Genomic DNA, 20,575 nt, shown 5'->3' with positions numbered 1-20,575 from the left:
GGTGGAGACTGGCAGGTAATGTGACACAAAATTCTGAACTAACAACCAATATTTAAGATCAGAGGACATAATATTAAAATTTGGTTGCCTTCGGTTAAGCACCAATTATCCATATTAGGCACCTAAAATATATGGACTCCTTTTCAAAAAAAACACCCATAGCTTCACTGGAAGGCCTTAGTCCTTTCCAGGAGCTAAAAGATTTGGATACTGGAGCTTAGAGCTCTTCTCTGGACTCCAGAGATCCTTGAACTTTTTATTTTAGTTACTTTGTCAAGAGGAACTCTCCCTGGATCTTCCAGATCATCCTTACAAAAATAACGGTTGTATAAGTGAGAAAATCTGTAAATGAGTAATTATCACATATGTCCGCATCTTGGTTTAGCATTTGTGGCATTAATTGTACCATTAACACCAACTATTAAAGTTGCACATTCTTCTTGGACTCTGTATGCTGAAGCCGTGTGCAGATCTAATATACATCCCACTGCATTATTTCAAAAAGCAAAAGTGTGTCACATTTTTGAAAATATTAAGATTTTTCAAGTAGAAATTACTGAGTTAGTTCTTAATTCCGTTTTTATAGTTTACTTAGCCATATTCAATATACTAGGAGGTGAGATTTAGAGCTTCATAGAAAATATGTATACAAAAAGACAACATTCTTTCAGTAACATATTTATCATACAGCCCAAAATCTCATATAGTCATTTTTCCTCTGCCATAAATTCAAGCTCTTCACAGTTCAGCAATCTTTCAGTATTTAAAAATATAATACATTTTAAAAAGGCGAAACTTTCAACATTTCATTAGGTTCTTATTGAGGTTTTCTTGCATTACGTCTGTCTTGTGTTCTTCAACGTTTATATTTTCCATCGGTTGGTTGCATTTTGAAACAGAAGTCAAACTCTCAAACAAAAGCAGAACAAAAGATTTTCATCCACATTGGCCTCATCCTCATTTTAATAATTTCTTAAATCCACTGCAATAGTAAAGTACTCTTTGCCATAATATATTTCACCAACAATTTCAACTGTTGATAAAACACATTATTCTCACTTTAATCCACTGCTTCTTGCGGATGATCATCTTGCACATTGGTGTCTTCCTTTAGACATTCAATCCTTAATTTCCTCCATAATCTTTAAATCCCTCCAAAGGTGAGAGTGGGGGGAAAGAACAAAAGAAATACACAATACGATAAACGAACAAAAATTCAGACTCATGGTTAAAACCCAGGACTGAGTCTCAGGAGGTTTGGGTTCTATTAATGACTCTGCCACAAGCTTGCTCTGTAACCCTGGCCACATCACAATCTCTCTGTGCATCAGTTTCCCTAGGAGTAAACTGGAGGACATGATATTTACCCAGGATAGCCTCAAGGACATTTTGAAGATAAATTAATTTCGTGAAACACTTGGAAGATAGTATAGAAGTTCAAGGTATAAAGAGCTGAAAACATTCTCCCTTAGCTCTTTTCACAGAAATCTGTATCTCCCTCTCTAGCTTTTATTACACTTTTACTTAACTGGAGATAATATTTAGTTGTTGCTAGTAGGTATAGTTCTACTTATGGTATAGGCTCCTATGTCTTAGTCCTAATCCTTCAATCAATTACAGATCTACCAAAACTTCACATTCCACGGTGGCACTACACTGATTGGAATGACTTTATGTAAAAAATGCACACTCAAGCTATTATCCTCTTACATTACCTGGCTCTTAAGTTCCAGAATAGAATGTCAAATCAAATAATGAAAACAAAGAGCCCAGAAAGGCTTAAAAATGGAGTGGGCATAGGGTTCAGCCCTGGGTTCCCTCTTCAGTGAATTCCCTTGACCAAGAACATGTGAATTCAATTTTTTCCACCCTTTTGAGATATGAAAGAATGACTTTCTTCCTATTACTACAGTATTACAATACCAAGGCCAAAGTAATGAAGGAACAACAATGTCCTGGTTTTGCAACCTTTGATGCATTTTTACTCTAGGTGTTAGAGTTTCTTTGTTGTCTGTAAAATCTTTAGTCTTAAAGAGCTGAGATTTTAAGCAGCGTTTCTTAAGAAACTTAACCAGGCTTCCTTTTCACACCCATGATTTTCCCTGCCACAAATGACAGATCTTGTTGAGGTGTTAGAGCCTGATCTTAACCTCACTAACTGCAAGAGGACTCTTTCCATTGTCATCAATGAGCTTTTCAGCCAGCCCTTAGTCTTTGCCCTGGAAAAACAGTATTTCTATGAAGTTTATCAGTCAGGATTGATGGTAGCTAACATTAGGATCATTAAGTGCACCATGATGTGTGCCTCACTGGAGAAGGCACTGGACTCCAAAGATCTGCCAACCACACTTCAGAAGCAGCAGCTTCCACCACTGTGATCTCCTGTAATGCTCAGCAAATTGATCTGTGCTTGGCTCCAGCGGTCAGAGAGAAGGCAAACAGAGCCAAGCACTGCTCAGCGGAAGTGACCTTTTGGAGCTGTGGAACTTTTCCCCACTCATATTTGGAGGAGGCAGGAAGAAGGGCCTGACATTTGGATGAATCTGAGCCCCACTTTGCCTTCCATCGCCCCAGTTAGACTTCTTTGACCCCTATGGCAAACTAAGGATCCTCAAGTTACATATCTAGTCTGGTTTTCTAAATGGACACTTTGAGCACACAGATTAATATTCTCCTCTGAAAAGAGTTCATTTGCCTGTGACAAGCTGCCTTTTGCTGACCTTCAGGAGTCATTTCACTCATTTCCCAAACAAATGAATCAGTGATTTCCATTCCAATTTCAAGGTTTACTAATCTCGAGTGTAACTGGAGCTACATTGAATATGCTGATTTGATCACGTTCATCTATAACTTGCAGGCTCAGCACTAAATCATCTTCTGCCTCCAATACCAATGATACACAGGCTAGTCAGTCTTATCTTGAGAGGTTTCACAAAGTCCTTTTCACAATCATCTGTGTTACATTCTGATAATCTCAAGGACTTCGAAGATTTTACATTTTGGCTGGGATTTTAAAAGGAAATTCAATAGGATTTGGGTGTCTAAATTGCTTAGGCTCCCTTGAAAATCTCTGCATTACTCTTTTTTACCTCCCTGTACTACAAAATGACCAGAAAGTAAGTACTGTGATCATCTAGTCTGACCTCCTGTAGTGGCAGGCTCACCTGTGTTAAACTAATTTAATCCAATCTTGTCTCAATCAAGCAAATAAGTCATCGATTTTTAGAAATAAGATCGGAGTATGATTTAGAAGAATGATGTAAACCTTTTGTCCTCTAAAGTATTAAATGGCCTTAACAAAAGCAGGAGGGTTGATATCTAATGCAAAAATCAGCATGCTTGATGATTAATACATAGCATATAGTGAAAATATGTGTCATATTAACGACAGAACAATTAGAGTGCATTGATTAATTTAAAATCTAAAATCCAAAGAAAATATTTTAAAAGAAAGCTCAAAATAGGTTTACTGGAAAGTTTAAAATCAAATAAAGTTGAGAAAGGAGCTAAAGTGAACAGTGTGATAGCCATGCATTCCTTTTAGTAAGCTATAAATCTGTAAATTGTCTTTCATCCAGTAGCCTCTCTCCAATGTAAGCTAAAATATGCCCATTAAATATGTGATGAAAAATGAATCTAAATAACCCTCCAAAATTACAGCATTAAGGACTTGATCCTGAGGTACTTAAGTACATGAATCTCCCTATGATTGAGTGTATACCCCTTGAATGGAACCTGGCAGAGAAAGGGTTAAGGGACGAAGGAACTATGCAAGCTAGCCCCAGTAACATGTGGTAGAATAAAAAAGGACTTGTCTGTGAGAAGTACTCTAGCTGGGGGCAGGACACTTTCAATAACTGCTTGCGAAGAAGTCAGTCTGGGACAAACCAAAGGAACCTACAAATGTTTGGATTAGAAGAGACTGCTAGATACAACAGAGGGCAGTGTATCCATGCATAGGATCAAACTGAATGCTTTACTTTCAAGAGGAATTTTTGGGAGAGACTAAAGATCTGGAACAGCCTTTCACTATGAGTACCAAAAACAACAGACTAACCAGTTTTAAAATTGATCTTAATAAATTTACGAATGGCTTACATAATGGATTTGCCTATGATAACAGGAGACTGGACTTGATGATCCAGGAGAGCCTTTCCAGTCCTATGTTTCTAAATAAGGTTCATTTCAGCAAAGCATTTGGGGCACATGTCAAGATGCTGAGAAAAAAAAAACTCAATTCAAATGTCTATTTTGAGACCAGATTGGCTGAGCAAAGCCCAGTTTAACCTCTTAAAAGCATGACTCGGACAAACTGAGAACGATCACCACATGGAGTCACTGATATTCCCATTGATGCCAATGGGAGTTCTGCATACACCAGTGCCACAGAGCTGAATACAGAGCTAGATTTGATGCTAAAACGGCCACCACTCTAAGCTGTGATTTCATTCTGGGTCTGTCTTTTTTCATTTGGTATCTGAAGGAATCCTGAAGGATGACTGTCCTAGTTTTTCACTGAGAAAGTGAGAGAGAAGGAGCAGAAGAGCATTCACTGTGTACCAACTCTCAGGAAAACACCAACACTTAAGTGGTTTTACAAATACATTGAGGCAGGAGAGGTACTAAATGCCCCGTTCTTTCTTTAGATAGGAGGCACATATGATGGCCTTTCCAGAAAAAAAATATTTTTTTCTGAAAAGTCCCTATGTATCTGAGGAAGGGATGTTTCAGACCTCTCGGGAGGATCAGGATGTTAAGACAGGAAGAAAGGAAAGCGAAAGGGAGGCAGGCTGGGCTGCTAAAATGGTACTTAAAAAAACCCAAAACATTAGAGACTAAAAGAGGAAGAGGGAAGTGTGAACCAAGTGATAAAATGTGCACAAATCAGTCTACTCAACCACAAATTATGAGATATTTCATATTCAAACTTCCAAGATTTGTGACCTTCAAAGAAGTATTTTTACAGTAGGTAAAGTGGTTAAGTAGGTACAGGGATAAATGTCGTCCCCCCCGCCCCCATGGACTTCAGTCAAACTTCCCCTCACCGTGAAAGCCTCGCAAATTTATGTTTAAAAGCAAGCTTGCACACTGGGCAACTTTCCCCAGCTCTGTTTCTGGATTAGAATGAGAGCCCTAATTCAGTAGGATAAAATTATACAACAGCCAAGTTTAAATTTTTCTTTGAAAAAAAAATCTAATTTCACTTTCCTATAAATGTTTGCCTTAACAAATGGGATTCATCAACTGCTCTTGGATTCCCAGGTAGCATATGGGTTTCATTTTTCATTTGCATTTTTAATTGCTTTTTCTCTACACGCATTTAACAAAGAGATTGCAGCCTTTTCTCTATCATGTAGACTATAACACAGTTATTTGCACAGTCTTTGCCACTTTAAGGTTGAACTACTGAAATACGCTCTACTTTGGGCTATGCTTGAAGACTACTTGGAAGCTTCACACAGAGCAGAATGTAGCAGCCTGCCTGCTTAGTGAAGTGAACTGTTCATGTTACAAATGTGCTCCATGAACTGCACTGGCTTCCCATCTGTTTTTGGGTGCAATTCCAAGTTTTATTTTTGATCTACACTGCAAAGCATTACATGATTTAGGACTTGGTATCTTTCTCCCTATGCACAAAGAACAGCAGAGATCATCCTGAGGCACTTTTGCTGATAGCTTAACTTTACTGACCTTTAGAATGGTACAAGACCCATCTTTTTGGTCAAGCATATGCTTGATTTAAAATCATCAGTACATTATCTCTGGTTGGTTGAAGGAGTACAGGGAAGGGGACTGATTTATGCTGCCTTTTGTGGACAGTTTGATTTAATGTTGAGATGCATTTAGTGCTACAGTGATGGGCACGTAAGTCATTATATAAATAAATTACAAACCTTTTAAGAATGTCCAAATAAACCCCAAGAATACAAACTTCCTTGGAAAATGATGGGCACACTCAGTACTGGAAGCAGTCACACCCCTCATTAGCTTCTCTTCAAACCTGTATCATGTTTGTCTTTTCTATAGTGAGGTTCTGCCAGCTCATTTTTACATGGGTCGCTCTCTCAGCCAGTGCTACGAATTGGCACCTTCTTTTGAAAAGGAGACGTGAAACTAATGTCTTCTGAATACTGATGAAAACACAGCCTAAAATGGAGTTTCCTCTCAGGAGCTTGTACATCAGTCTGTATAGAACAGGCAGGGCAATAGACTGGAACCACAAGGAACCGCTTATAAGAGGACTCTCGGGGAACAGGAGCTACGCCTAAACTCTGTTCTAAGACCCGTCAACAAGGATGGGATAGAGTCAGCAAAAAACAACCCTATTCAGATCCCACAGGCATGTCAGCAGCACCTGGGCTGGTATCAGAAAATCTACATTAAGTTTCCCCATGAAGGGAAACTTTCAAGCTGGACAGGGATGCCTTTAACATCAAGTGATGACTTCTTGAGCAAGGGCCTACCAACTACTTGTTTAAGGCTAGTCAGTCAATATCTTGGCCTCCTGGAAGGAAGTATAAACAATCCCCAATCTTTTTCTATGTCCTATTCTAACTTACTTCTTTATAAAGTTGTTTTCTAGAATTTCTTTCCTTGCTACTATGTATTTCTTTCTTTAAAAAAAATTGGTTCAGTACTATGAGTTTAAAAATGTAGGTCCTGATCCTGCAAAAGACTCATTCATAAGATTAACTCTTTGCAAGATTGGGAGCTTCATTTTTAAGGGTATTTAGATGCGTAAAGATGCAAACAGGCACCTACTGGGATTTTCAAATGCACATAGGCATTTACCTGTATTTAGGGGCATCTAAATATATTTAAAAATCTGGCCCTAAGAGTCTTAAATGAAGTACATGCACACACTTTTGAAAATATGATATATATATGTGCACAAACTAATCTAGTTTAGGATTCTTAACCCTTGCAAACACTGCTTTGAAACTAAAAAACATCAAAAACGGATACTGCATTTGCTGATTTGGATCTGGCCCCAATATCTGAATATGCAACAATGACTAGGTTTAATTCTTTGATCAACAGCACGAGGACAGCTTTTTAACCTTACCTGTGCCATCTGCCTCTCCAGTTTTGACCGGGGAATATCTTCAAAATAGTTTTCATTTCTTCTTCTCCTTGCATCCCCCTGCATGATAATGTGAGGAACGTCTAGGGAGCCACCGGTAGTGTAAGTGCTTTGGCTAAGTGAGGGAGACAACTGAGGAGGAGTATGGTTACCGCTGGGTTCCTGGATAGAAATGGAAAATGTAGCATGGTATAATACCATTTTTATGTCTTCAAGCAACCTGTTTAAAACTATATTTGAACTATTGTCAATACGAAATGTAGGAGCATTTCCTGAAGAAAGAATTTATGATGAATGAATGTTATTTTGTATTAGATCAGGGGTCGGCAACCTATGGCACGCGGGCCAAAGACGGCACGCGAGCTGATTTTTAATGGCACGCTGCTGCCTGCCGGGTCCCAGCCACCGGCCCCGCTCAGCCCACTGCTGAACCCAGGCCGGGACCCCGGCAGGCAGCAGCGTGCCATTAAAAATCCTGCCCACCCCGGCCCACTCTTCTCTGCCCCCCCGCCGGGGCAGGGTGAAGAAGCTTGGTCCTGCCGGCTGCTGCTGCAGGGCAGGCAAGCTCCCCTTCACGCACCACTTCCCCCAGCGTGCTGGGTTCCTGCCCAACCTCCTCCTCTCCCTCCCTGCCACCGATCAGCTGATGGCCCTTGCGGGGGAGGGGGAGAAGTGGAGCCGCAGCGCACTCGCTGCTCCGTGGAAGAGGCGGAGAAGAGGTGGGGACAGGGCCTTGGGGAAGGGGCGTGGAATCAGGGCATATCCCCTCCAGCCTCTTGCCGAGAGCCGCCCAGGGCAAGGGGCTGCGAGCACCCCCATGACCCCGTCCACACCCCCAGCCCTCTGCCCTAACCCCTACACCCCCCTCACACCCGCCCAGCCCTCTGCCCTGATCCCTACACCCCCCACACACCCCAGCCCTCTGCCCTGACCCCTGCACCCCCACACAACCCCACCCCTCTGCCCTGACCCCTGCACCCCCTCACACACCCAGCCCTCTGCCCTGACCCCTATACCCCCCGACCCCAGCCCTGACTCCAGCACCTTAAATGAAGCTTCTTAAACATTTTGAAAACCTTGTTTATTTTGCATACGACAATAGTTTAGTTATGTAATATATAGACTTATAGAGAGAGACCCTCTAAAAAACGTTAAAATGTATTACTGGCACGCGAAACCTTAAATTAAAGTGAATAAATGAAGATTTGGCACACCACTTCTGAAAGGTTGCGGATCCCTGTATTAGATTGTGACTTGCCCTACACAACTTGTAGAGGGCAGTAATGCACCCTTATTTTCCTCACAGCCTCCCCACATCACCAGTTTGTGAGCAGGCTCCATGGAGACACGATTCCTCCTGTGTAGATGGAAGTTGATGGAGATGGGTGGCGAATGAGCAGCATGGAAGGGGAAGTAATCTGCTACTGGTATAGGCTGGTAGAAAATTACATCCCCATTTCCCAACTATGAGCCAAGTCCTCTCCCAGAGTTGCTGCTGGGAAGATACAGCTACATGCCAGCCCTTGTCAGGGTCCAGCTAAACACACGATTGATGCCTTAACTATTTGTAAGGGGCAATATACCACCACTTGGGAGAAGCCACGTGGTTTGTACTCCAGCAATGTCTTCCCTTGTTGGGAGAGAAAATGAGTGGACAGAGATATAAGATACATACTTTACATACAATTTGTAATGGCCCTGCAGAATACAGTTTATATGGGGAAATTAGAGAGAGAAACAGAACACAGATTACAACTCCCAGGGCTCCAGAAAACATCAGTGTATCAGTATCTAGCCAAACTGTTTGTAACAGATGCAGGACACGGTGGTCTTGTCTAGGACACTGGGGTAGTTTGGGAGTTGCAACCTTCTCGTACATCCAACAACACAACATTGCAAACATTAGTGTTCAGGTGTTCATATTACCAGTGAAGTTCCACTTGCTAGTAGGAAAGCTAACAGCATGCTCTCTACCACCATGACAATCTGCGCGGATGCTGTACCAGTAGGGACTGCAAACACTAGCATAGCAACTGCACTGGATCAATTCTTCCTCCCACATCTGTCCCACAATGCACTAGTCACTTCTTAAGTGGACTCTGATCAATTTTCTGGACTCTGCTGTAGAGTCAAGTTCTCCAGAAGCCCTCACCTGCACAACTGGGCAGCGCACCTTCGGTCTCCATGTGTGTACCCCTTTTTGCCAGCATCCACTTCTGTGCAATCGTCAAATTTCAGTGTTAGCTTCCCAAGCTGCTTTTGAATCACTTCTCAAAAGAAGCTTTTGTGCAAGGATACCTTAAGCTGGCCTGAGGTTCACAAGAGTGCTTGTCCAGATCTGGGGTGACCAGGAGATACAGTTACAGATGAACTCCACTATCAGGAACAGTCTAGTTTCTGACCAGGTGTTGAGCAGATGGCCCAGTTATCACATGCACCAGGAAACAGTGCCAGGAGAAGATAAAGACAATTTTCTTAGATTAAGTTATTTGGAGCAGGGAATGTGCCAGTTTATGTGTATGAAGCATAACTATAATATAACTATTTAACACTGAACAACAATGGGCCTGAAGGTACCGTACAACAATGCCGAGATACAAACGGCTGCTCTGGCGCAGGGAGGAAAACCTACTTCTTATTGTTTTAGAGGAGTAACTAAAGGGGATTCTTGGTTCAGTTTTCCACAGAGCCAAACTAGATTGTGGACCACTCTAAGGCACCCTATTTCAAGCTGCTGAGAGACCAGGAGGAGAGTAAGGAGGCCTGGGGTGGTCTAATGTGGTTGGTTGCTCTTCCAATGGAAGGTTTCTGCTCATAGGTAAGAGTGATCAATCTCCGCATTTCATACTGTATCTTTGTTACTTTTGCTTTAATATTTACCAATGTTTTCTTCATTAAAAAAATAATGTTTAAAGCTACTGTAGGAACTAGAAAAACTGAAGTGGTGGTCTGAGGCTATTAGCCCAGCTAAGACTTATACTGGCATCCTTTTAGGAACAATCTTCACACCAAAAAATGGTTCTTTCAATGTGCTAGACACAAACAGATCTTCCTACAGAAGCAGATATACATTTCACCATATCCAAACTATTCTTCAGCTTGAAATAAAATCATTAGTGCATATTATAAGGTAAACACTCCCCTATGTTTTTGTTTGAGTATTTCTATGGTACAGTATCTCAGCTATTGAAGGAGTAGAGGATCTTAATCCAAACTCATGTCCTTTCCTTTAGGACTCCCATTGAAGACAACTGTACATAAAGTGATGAATAATATTTAGTTACTGTCTGCATTAGTAATTCTAGCTGTTGGGCAGTGAAATATTTTTCCTCATCCTGATTACATGAGGAGAAGATTTAGTGTACTTTTCACTGTACAGAGAATGTACAATGCTGCTAGTAACGTAGGATGTGAAAGCTTTTCCACCAGCAGAAGAGGAACATTCCCATGTATAGAAATAGTTTTCAAATCCAATACATCGAAACCCCTGAGTGAGTGTGTGCTACTTTCAGCATTGGCCATTTCTTTTTTATTTTAGCACTTGCAGTGTGCCAGGAGACCATTCACACAACAAACCAAGATATAAAATGTAACTAAAAATACCCTATTTTGAGCAATTCTCTAGGGCAGGACATCATGAACTGAAAGGCACTTTTGCTAGCACAATATTAAAAAACAGGTTATAGATTTCTAAATCTAAGCATTTGTATATAGCGTTTGACACTAAAGAGGGTAAAAACAGGGAGGTCACAGAATCGATAATTTTCTGTTAAAATAAGATTATAAAAGGCAGCAGCAGTTCCCACTCTAGCTTTACCTTCTCCTGCTAACACCAGGAAATACAACGAGGGAGCACATTATGTGCCCGACAACTGGAAATCCATTCCAGAATGAAATTCCAATCAGAGGAGCAGTCACCATGGAAATACTCAAATCAAATCTACTCAAACAGGGAAGAACTGAATGAAAATGTCATAGTAAAAGGTGCTAATGAGCATGAACTACCTTGAACACAACACAGTAAAGACAGGGTCCCCAGACCATAAGGTAATACGGATAATAGATACCAAGAAAGCAAAATTTCTGGGATTAGAAATCTAGTGAATTTATTGCAATGGGAGGGATATAAAAATCAGTGAAAGTGGAAAATCCCAGGAGGTACCATGACCAGGCTTGCAGGAGTGGGGTTATTAATGGAAACTGAGTAAGACAAGTAACTTTAGATACCCAGAAACACCTTGATATCTATACATGTTTATCTCACTGATTTCAGTTAGCTCTGTGTAACTAAAGCAGAGACTTGCACTACAGAGCAGCAAACAAAAAGGAAAGTGATAAAACTCATTCTATATGCTTAGCTACTAAGTGACAATTCTTTTTGCTTTCAGTTTTCTTTTTAAATAGTATTTTTATAAAATGATTGCTGACTTTACGAGATACCAAATTTGCTAGAAACTTACCCTGAGGGTTATTGACCTTGGTGGTTTCTGAGGAGGGTCTTCGTGAAGCCTGTCTCCCAGAGATGCCAAAATACGTTTCCTGTGGCCAACCAAGCTGATTTTTAAAACCTGAAAAATAATGAAAGCTCAGGTAAGAACATTCATTAAAATCATTAAACAAAGAACCAGTCAGAAACAAACGCCTTTTCTATAAACATCTTAAGAGGTAAGTACTCTGCATTGGTCAAGGAGAAAGAAAGAGCGAGCGAGCAGTGGAAGGTGTATAAAGATTAGCAGAGGGGGTTACAGGTCAGAGAGGAGGATGCAGAGTAAAAGGAGGCAGGAATGATATAGAATGGGGGGAAAAGAAAAGCAGGTACAGTTAAGGAAAGCAAAGACAGGCAGAGCAGCAGAGTAGGGAGAAGAGTGAAATCAAAGTGGAGGGAGAGAGAATTCCAGATTGAATTCCAGATGGAACAGTAGTACCAGAAAAAAGGGAAAAAATAAAACCAGTAAGAAAAGACTGGGGCAGAAAATGTAGGACTGCAGACAAGAGTGAGCAATGGAGAATAAAGGGAGCAACTGAAATGGAGGAATAGTGGTGTTAGAAGAGTGAAGAGTGGCCAGACTAATGGTTAGAGGAAAAGGGGAAAGGAAAGAAATGACAGAGGGAGGAAGTGAACAGCAAATAGAAAAGCTGGTACTTCTATAACTCTCCACCATAGGATTCTCAGAAGCAATCTCAGCCTCCACACACAGAGTCAGCAACACCCTCAGGCATGGTGTGCACCAAAGAAACACAGATTTGATTCCCGCCAATCCTGGTCCGACCCCGTCCCGCTCTAGACAGAAATAAAACCTCTCTCCACAGCAAGACAACAAACAATTACCCCCAGTGGACTGACCAAAAATGTTTGGACTTGCCAAATTCCAAACCTTAATTTATAAAAAATGATAGCTGATCAAGCGTTGAATAATTACTGTGTCACTACAACTCCCTAACTACTTCTATTGATGCTCTAGCATCAAAGCAAGCTCTCTCCCTCACCTCCTCCCCCACCCCCGCAGTTGTTGGAAATATGAGGTGGACGGGAGGTGTAAGGACAAAGCAGAAAACCTGAGCATCAGTGGCAGAAAATAAAGTCTGATACAAAGAATTTCTACAAATCTATGCCAATGAGCTAGGAGGCAGAGATCCAACCTCTGCTCTGTCATAATCATAAAAATGGCAAAATCACACCTTCGTAGAATCCTTCCAGGCTTCAAATTGCTTCCTTTCTTCCTGAACACATCACCTTCCATTGTGGGGCCACTACTAATAGAGACTGTCAACACTGACATGGATGCAGGGGATTTCTCTTTCACACTAAAACAGGCAATGGCCCGGACAGTATTGAGAAACCATTCTTCGACACTAGTGACCTCCCAAACTACTGCCTGGTCTCTAGCTTCCCTTTTCTAAGCAACCTGATCAAGAAGTCAGCAACCTTTCAGCAATCAATATCTTAGATACCACTCAATCTGGTGTCAGAACAGGGCACAGTACAGAGACATCTATTGTTGCTTTGGTAGTTGACCTCCTCCTGTCCACAAATAGGGGAGCTACATTCACACTCACCCTGCTGGTCCTGTCTGTGCTATTTCATATTGTGAGCATCTAACAGTCTGGTTGCCTGCAGCTAAAGAGGTCACTGGAACCACCACAAAACCAGGGCTTTCTGTTCAGATTGAACCCGGAGGATCATTGTGAGTAGCTGTTCCTCCACAGCAGGCCCCCCTGAAAAGTCCCACAAGCTTGTTATCTTCATATTATTCAAGATATATAGGAAGACATTAGGAAAGTCAGTGAGACAACACAGGCTGAAATGCCAGCAGTATGCAGGAGACACTAAAGTCTGCATCCACTTTACATCAAATGTAAACAGCACCAAGATGGGTGAGGTCCAGAGGATCACAGAAGGGCAAACATAGTACCTATCTTTAAAAAGGAGAACAAAGAGGACCCAGGGAATTATAGATCAATCAGCCTAACTTCAATACCTGGAAAGACACTGGAACAAATTATTTAATAATCAATTTGTAAGCACCTAGAGGATAATGGTATGATAAGTAATAACCAACACGGATTTGTCAAGAACTCATGCCTAACCAACCTAATTTCCTTCCAGGCCTAATGGATTGGGGGGGAAGCTGTAGATGGGATATATGTTGATTTTAGTAAGCCTTTTGACATAATCCCACATGATTTTCTCAAAGGCAAATGAGGGAAAAGTAGTTCTAGATGAAATTACCATAAGATGGGTGCACAACTGGTTGAAAGATCATACTCAAAGAGTGCTATCAATGGTTCACTGTCAAACTGGGAGGGCGATCTACAAAGGTTCTTCTCAGTCTGATACTATTCAGTATTTTCATTAATGACTTGAACAACAGAGTGAAGAGTATGCTTATAAAATTTGTGGATGATGACAAACTGGGAGGGGTTCCTAGTACTTTGGAGGACAGGATTAGAAATCAAAACAATCTTGACAAATTGGAGAATTGGTCTGAAGTCAACAAGATGAAATTCAATAAAAACAAGTGCAAAATACTACACTTAGGGGTGAAAAAAAGCAAATGCACAACTACAAAATAACTGGCTAGGCAGTACTACGGCTAAAAGGGATCTGGGGGTTATAGTGGATCACACATTGAACATGAGCTTTGAATGCCCAATTATCAATGGCAGGAAAAAAAGCCCATCTTATACTTGTTAGTTGCTATAAGATTGGGCCCCATCACATCACATCAGTCCTTGCCAAAGCAACACACACATTCATGATCTTCATGTTTCATCACTACATTTCATATCTAGGAATGACATCAAAACATCCCCAAATGCTCACATTGGTACAAAAAGGTAGCAGATCATTCGTTTAACACAACAGGTCACTCTGAACACATAACTCCAGTGCTCCGGTCTCTTTGCTGACTCCCAGTTGAATGAAGAGTCCAGTTCAAAGTCTCTGTCTTGATATTCAAAGCTTTGCATGGGCTTGGCCCTAGCAATCTGAGAAATTGCCTCTCTCCCCATGACTACTGAAACTGATGATTAAGAAGCATTAGCAAGATCGCTAATTAATAAATCAGAGCAGGGATGACTTGAGTGTCACTTACTCTTCCTGTGGCTTCATGCAACTGATGAACTCCATGACAGAAGAGGAATGAGTCTCTGGAACTTTGCAGGTCAGGGCTCTGGAGGTGGGTCTCCAATTGATTAAGCTCTTTTGAAAAGAGTGGGCTTAATCTAAAAGCTGCACCGATCTCAGAATACTAGGAACACCACACAACCTGTATCACATTTTGTTCTTTCATGAAAAGTGGATCTTACTGTGAATCTGGATGTGGAAGGATTTGAAGATGCGCCTTACAGAAACATTTCATATTTGGCCAATAGGAAAACCTAATCACAGATCAGGGACTAACCACTTTGTTAATGAAAGATGCTTTGGTTTTGGTCTCAAAATGCACAATCGCTCCCTCATAATTGTCTTACCTGGATGTTCATTGATCATCTTCCCAATAGGAAATGTCATTATCTGAAGCCCTTATACATTTGAGTTATAAGAAGAGAGTTCTACAGATAATCTCAAAAATTGTTCTGTGATAGATTATCCCTGACAGTATTTAGCAAAAATGTCAAATATCAGAAATATGGGTCAATAGTATGTAAAGGGAATGAGGCCTAGGGCAGCATAATATTACAAGTATCCTAATGTTTCATACCAAAAGGCCATAAGAGACTCTCACTTACTTGGTGCACCCAGCCATCTAGTGCCCCATCAGTATTTTCAAAATCAGGTTAACACTGATATACTTAACAAATAACACTGAACAAATACTGAATTCTACAGTCAATTAATAGCATCCATATAATTGTTATGCAATTTAGCATTATGCAGTAAAGATTGTAGCATATTTCATACATGGCAGTGAAACACGTTTTTGCAGTTTGGTGGTGGTAAATCATATAGATTGTGTCATGACACCGCTACAGTAGCTTAAGGCTAAATTTCGTATCAGAGACAAAAAAGCACGTGTGTGATATGCCTCTCACTTTGCCGACAAACACGATACATGCCACAAAAGAGTGAAAGCCCATATCACATTTTTGGATTAAGTATAACTTCCATTGTAGTGAGTTTTTTTATACTTGGTGTAATACAATTACAAGAAGAGTGGAGCAAGTCATTTGTCAAAAGAAAAATGTAGGCACAGAAATAAAGTAATATTATATTTATGTCTCCATATTCTCCATTCATTCCACTGGAGAATATTACAAATTCACAAAATATGACTGCAACATTTTGCATTTGGATTTTTGATTTAGCTGACAGATATGAAAACACAGACACACACGTATCCTGATAACTCCCTGGTGACTACATACATACAGATGCTGGAAAAGGAAAAGCTATGTCTGCTAAGGTTGGCATAAACTTACACAATAATTTTTTTGGGGGGGACTATAAAGGCTAACAGAATTCAAGAAAACAAATCCTGAAAAATTATGAGCTCTGGTGAATATTATGTAAGAATAGTTTAATAGGGCTGTCAGTGTGCCTGAAGCACCCCACCTTGTTAGCAAATATTGATCCTGCTGGAAAAGGGATAAGTGGGTTCTGCTGAGTCACTGAGGCAGGTAGCTCCTTACCCCAGGCAGATCTAAGATAGGTGGGAGCATTTCTCTAGAGACAGTGGAGTCAGGGTCTGGGCTGGGCAGTCCTGAATTAGAAATCCTAAGAGCATTCAATCCTCGGGAGAGGGCTTGAACGGAATATTATGTTACTTTTAATTTCTTTATTAACAAATCCACACCCCAGAAAGGGGATGGGTTTTTTATTCTAGCTAACGTGTTGACTTTGTTTTGGGGTGGTTTGGAACAGGCAGGGCAGCAGTACTAACAGCCATGGCTGTGGAAGAAGGCTGGAGACTGACTCAGTTAGGAGGCAACAGCACCTCGATGCCATTGAGCTGGGAGCAGTACAAGAAAGTAAACAGAGCTCAGAATAGCACTAACATTTTACGAGTGGCATAATCAGTTCCTCCAGTATTTAAGCTTCATTAATTAAAAAATGTTTCTAAGGCCTTAGGGTTGCGAAGGAAACCTTGTAAATATGAACCAATCAGGTGCTGTCTTCCTGAGCCTGCAGGTAAACATCTAAAATGTTAATTGAAATTCAACACTGTTAACTATTTTATTGCTGATCACTTTAGGTGAAACCATAAGCTTTCTGGGACTGTGTGCAGATAGTAAATTGAGTATCACCACTTTCCCCCCCGCAGCGTGGCCCCTCGTTGGATAATACCAATCACCACCAGAATTAAGTGTCCAGAGCCCCCATATACTGCAGCAACGGGTGCTTTAGAAATGCATACATAAGGCTACGATTCTTGTGAAAAGAAAGAATCCAGGGAACAAGAATCAGCCAGTGTGGAGTCATGAGGGTCTAAAAAGGAGACCAGGAAATGTAAAAATGAATTGGATTTCAATCCACACCCACACCCAGGGAATCAGTTTTGTAGCTGAAGGCCTGTAGAAATTATTCCTCCCCAAATTCTCCTCTGCAGATGCTCTTACTCAGCTGAGTGATGGGTATTATAAAGATTTAGAAAATTTAATCATCTATAAATTAGCAGAGCTCCTGCCATAAATGAACCCCCAAGCAAATATCTAGATCATTTTCCAGATATGATCATCCTATGGTATGAAATAATATTAAGTATGGATACAAACTGTGTTACCACATTCTACCACAGCACTGGAGCTGTATAGAAAACGATCGGCCAAACCCTGAAACTCAGGCCCTGTTCACACTGGGACTTGTACAGTAATTTGTATTTGGATCTATTTTCAAATATAGTTAAAACCATGTTTGGTTGCAATTGCTCGTGGCAAACCCGAGTCATCTTTGTAAGCCATTAGAGCATTGAGATGTAGCAGTTTCTGAATGTGTGTGATAACCCCATATACATAGTGGAACTTTATGCACTTAAAGTATTAAAATATATTTTACATTTTTAAAATTTAAAGCATTTATACTCCTCCACTGTGTTTTTTTAAAATACATTTTAAAACACTGGAGCACAGGATTCATGTCATAACAGGATCTGACAAGGCAGTAGTAATAACACAGCAGAGTCTTTCCTCAGGAAAAATGGTGAGAAACCGAAGTACAGCAGTCCCACTAGTGCACACGTCCATCTTTCCTGATCTATAATTTACCCAAAAAACTTTGCCGTGGGCTGAAAGTTGGTACCCATTACATGGGGTAAATCATTTCCATTTTAGTGACAAATAAATATGGCTAAACCGTTAAACTTTTAACAGTTACTGTACATATTTATGTAACCTGCAACACCGATACAATTACACCGGGCCTCACTGCTCCGTCCTGCTGAGAAACTTGCTGCAGGGTGGTAGAGACACAGGGAAAAACAGATGTTCACTTTGCAAAGTTTCTTGTTAAGCATTCCTTCCTCAAGGGCATGTGGTCTGAGGCCCCGAGGGTTTGCATGGAGTGAGGTGTCTCAACCCCACAGATCCTAGGAATTGGTGTAGAGGGGACCTGCTAGATCCATGGAAGCGGGAGTTGTCTGCAATGGATACCTGCCCCTCCACGCTATTCTGCTGGCACTCTGACTCTTAGAACTATGGTGGCATTGAGAATCAATCCTGGCCTTGTAGGTGCCAAGCTGCCATCAGCTGAGTGCTCCTGCAGCTCCTCAGGAACAGCCATAGACAATGCAAATTCATACAGCTCCATGCTGTGCTAACTCCTAGCCACCTTTTTACCCAGGAATCCAGCCAGCCTGCAGGGGATAGTACTGTAGAGTGGCTAGTTCCTTATTCTTCCCCATCTTAAACACGGCCCTTACCCCAAAACATCAGCAGATCGTCTGCATGCTTAATGCATTAGAAGGCTCCTTGGTGTGCTCGCACCATGAATGCCTTCAAAAAAGGAATACACCGGTCTGCTGTTATCTTGAGGTAAAAGAGCTGTTGCAACATAGCTGGACCCAAGACGACAATATTTCTGGTTGCCGTTGTTTCAACAGAAGTCACTACTTCCATGTACATCAAGCTGGTGAGAGACTGGCTTATAAATGATACAGGGTATGTGTCATTATTCTACTGTATATATTAACCATTTTGAAACAGTTGTCAAGTTGTCTTGGTGACAACAACATTCCACAAAGACAGATGGTTGTCTAATAAATTCTGTTTCTATAAGTCAGTCATGAAGAAGTGAGATAAATAATCTACCTGGAAAAATAAGGCTCAAGTATAACTCAGAATGCAGTTCTGCAAGTAAGGGTTCTGATGGGCTTATGTCTTCTTTAAGTATCTGGAATTATGGGTCCTGATTCTGGTTTCATCTGTGCTGGTGTAAATCAGAAATACATCCACTGAAGCCAACTGAGTTACACTGTTGTAAAACCGGTGTAATGCAAGATCAGATTCAGGCATCTTATGTTTATTTATTTAAGCATTATCCTGTAGCACTGAAGTTACTGGGAGTTTGGTCATTGACTTAAATAGAAAATCTTCGATTTATACTCTGGGCCTCATCCTGCCATCAACCTGATTTCAAAATTCTCATTTACTTCAGTGACAGGATCAGATGTGTCTTAAGAAAATATATTAGATTGTAAGTGCTTCCTGTAATTGAGTTCTATATAAAAATAATAATCCTGATTTTCTGCTTGTAACTGATGATCTTTAATGTTCCAACTGAAAATTATTAGTTTCATTTCTTTATCATGGTCTTCTCCTAATTTCTATTAAATTAGATCTGGTCATTAAAGATTTTCACTATATCCCCTGACTGGTCTTAGGCTGCATGTTGAATCACTTTTTAGAACAACTTTTACTTTAGTTTTTCATGAACACATTCATGGAAACATCCTGTTTTAAAAACATCCTGATTTCATACTGTTGCAAACCACAGATGTAACAAAAACATTTACACACACACAAAGATTTTATATATTTGTAATATATACATTTTTGTTTTATACACACACCATATACACACACGGTGTTTGTATAAATATATAGTGTGTATAAAAAAAAAGAATTTTTGATTATATCTGAGGTTTGCAAAAACATTAAACTGAGATGTTTAAAAAGCCCATTGAACAATATCCTCTCCGCCCCAGAATTATTAGAATCATGATCAACTTGGCTTATTCTGAGTCACAAGGCCAAAAATGATTTATCATTTTATTTAAACAGCACTTAATGATGAACTGTTTTATAGACACAAACAGTAAAATGTACTTCTCCCATCCTCACAAAGCCAGATTATTTAGGCTCCATGTGGGTGGAGTGGGTGCAGTAATACAGGTGAAATCCACCTCCCATCCAGTACTAGAACATGGAATTGCTATGTAGCTAATCCCCCCCATTGGCTTCTGTTCCTGCCTGAGAATTGAAACAATGGCTGCAAGCCCTCAGATCCAGATGTACAGAGTAGATGGGTTCATGGACCTGGGGAATCTCTTCTGTCCTACCCCATGGTAGGGCTAGCACAAAGACCCCAGATTTCCCATGTGTTATCCCATTTTATCTTGCAATATTATTTGTATAACAGATAATCTAAAAGCATAATTTGTGTCACTGGCAACATAAATCCTACATCGTTCTTCTAATCTTGGAGAGTATTTCAAATAGTTTGCTGCCTGCAAAGCACATGAAATCTGTATACAAGAATGAACAGCATTTAGGGTGGTGAAATCTAAAAAATGAAATGTGAATCTCTACAGCAATCTCTGATACTCACTGGGGTAAAATGGATGTAGTTGCTAAGTATGACACAGTTCTATCAAGATTATTGATTCCAGGTAAAAGGAAAGTGCGCATTCTTTTAATAAGTGTTCACTGAATTACTAAACAGAATTATATATTACAAGTGCCAAAATAATTTGATGATGATGATGATTATTCCAATGAATACCAAAGGGAGCAAATAATGATTTGCCACTTGGTACAAAAAGTGCAACTTACTGT

General features: G+C 40.4%; 1 protein-coding gene across 15 annotated transcripts in view; it reads right to left on the bottom strand.

The window, feature by feature from the left end:
- ANKS1B (ankyrin repeat and sterile alpha motif domain containing 1B) overlaps positions 1–20,575 on the bottom strand; it is a 770,082-nt gene that overhangs the window by 66,100 nt on the left and 683,407 nt on the right. For all 15 annotated transcript variants that reach the window (XM_048835480.2, XM_048835488.2, XM_048835486.2 and 12 more), the window contains 2 exons: positions 11,545–11,652; positions 7,067–7,246 (listed from right to left, as the gene is read on the bottom strand). In XM_048835480.2, coding sequence (XP_048691437.2) covers positions 7,067–7,246; positions 11,545–11,652 — 288 coding nt within the window. The remainder of the gene's footprint in view (positions 1–7,066; positions 7,247–11,544; positions 11,653–20,575) is intronic.

The sequence above is a fragment of the Caretta caretta genome, chromosome 1 (assembly GCF_965140235.1).
Source record: "Caretta caretta isolate rCarCar2 chromosome 1, rCarCar1.hap1, whole genome shotgun sequence".
Classification (NCBI taxonomy): domain Eukaryota; kingdom Metazoa; phylum Chordata; order Testudines; family Cheloniidae; genus Caretta; species Caretta caretta.
The sequence above is the reverse complement of the archived record's forward strand: the minus strand, read 5'-3'. Positions and strand labels throughout refer to the sequence as shown.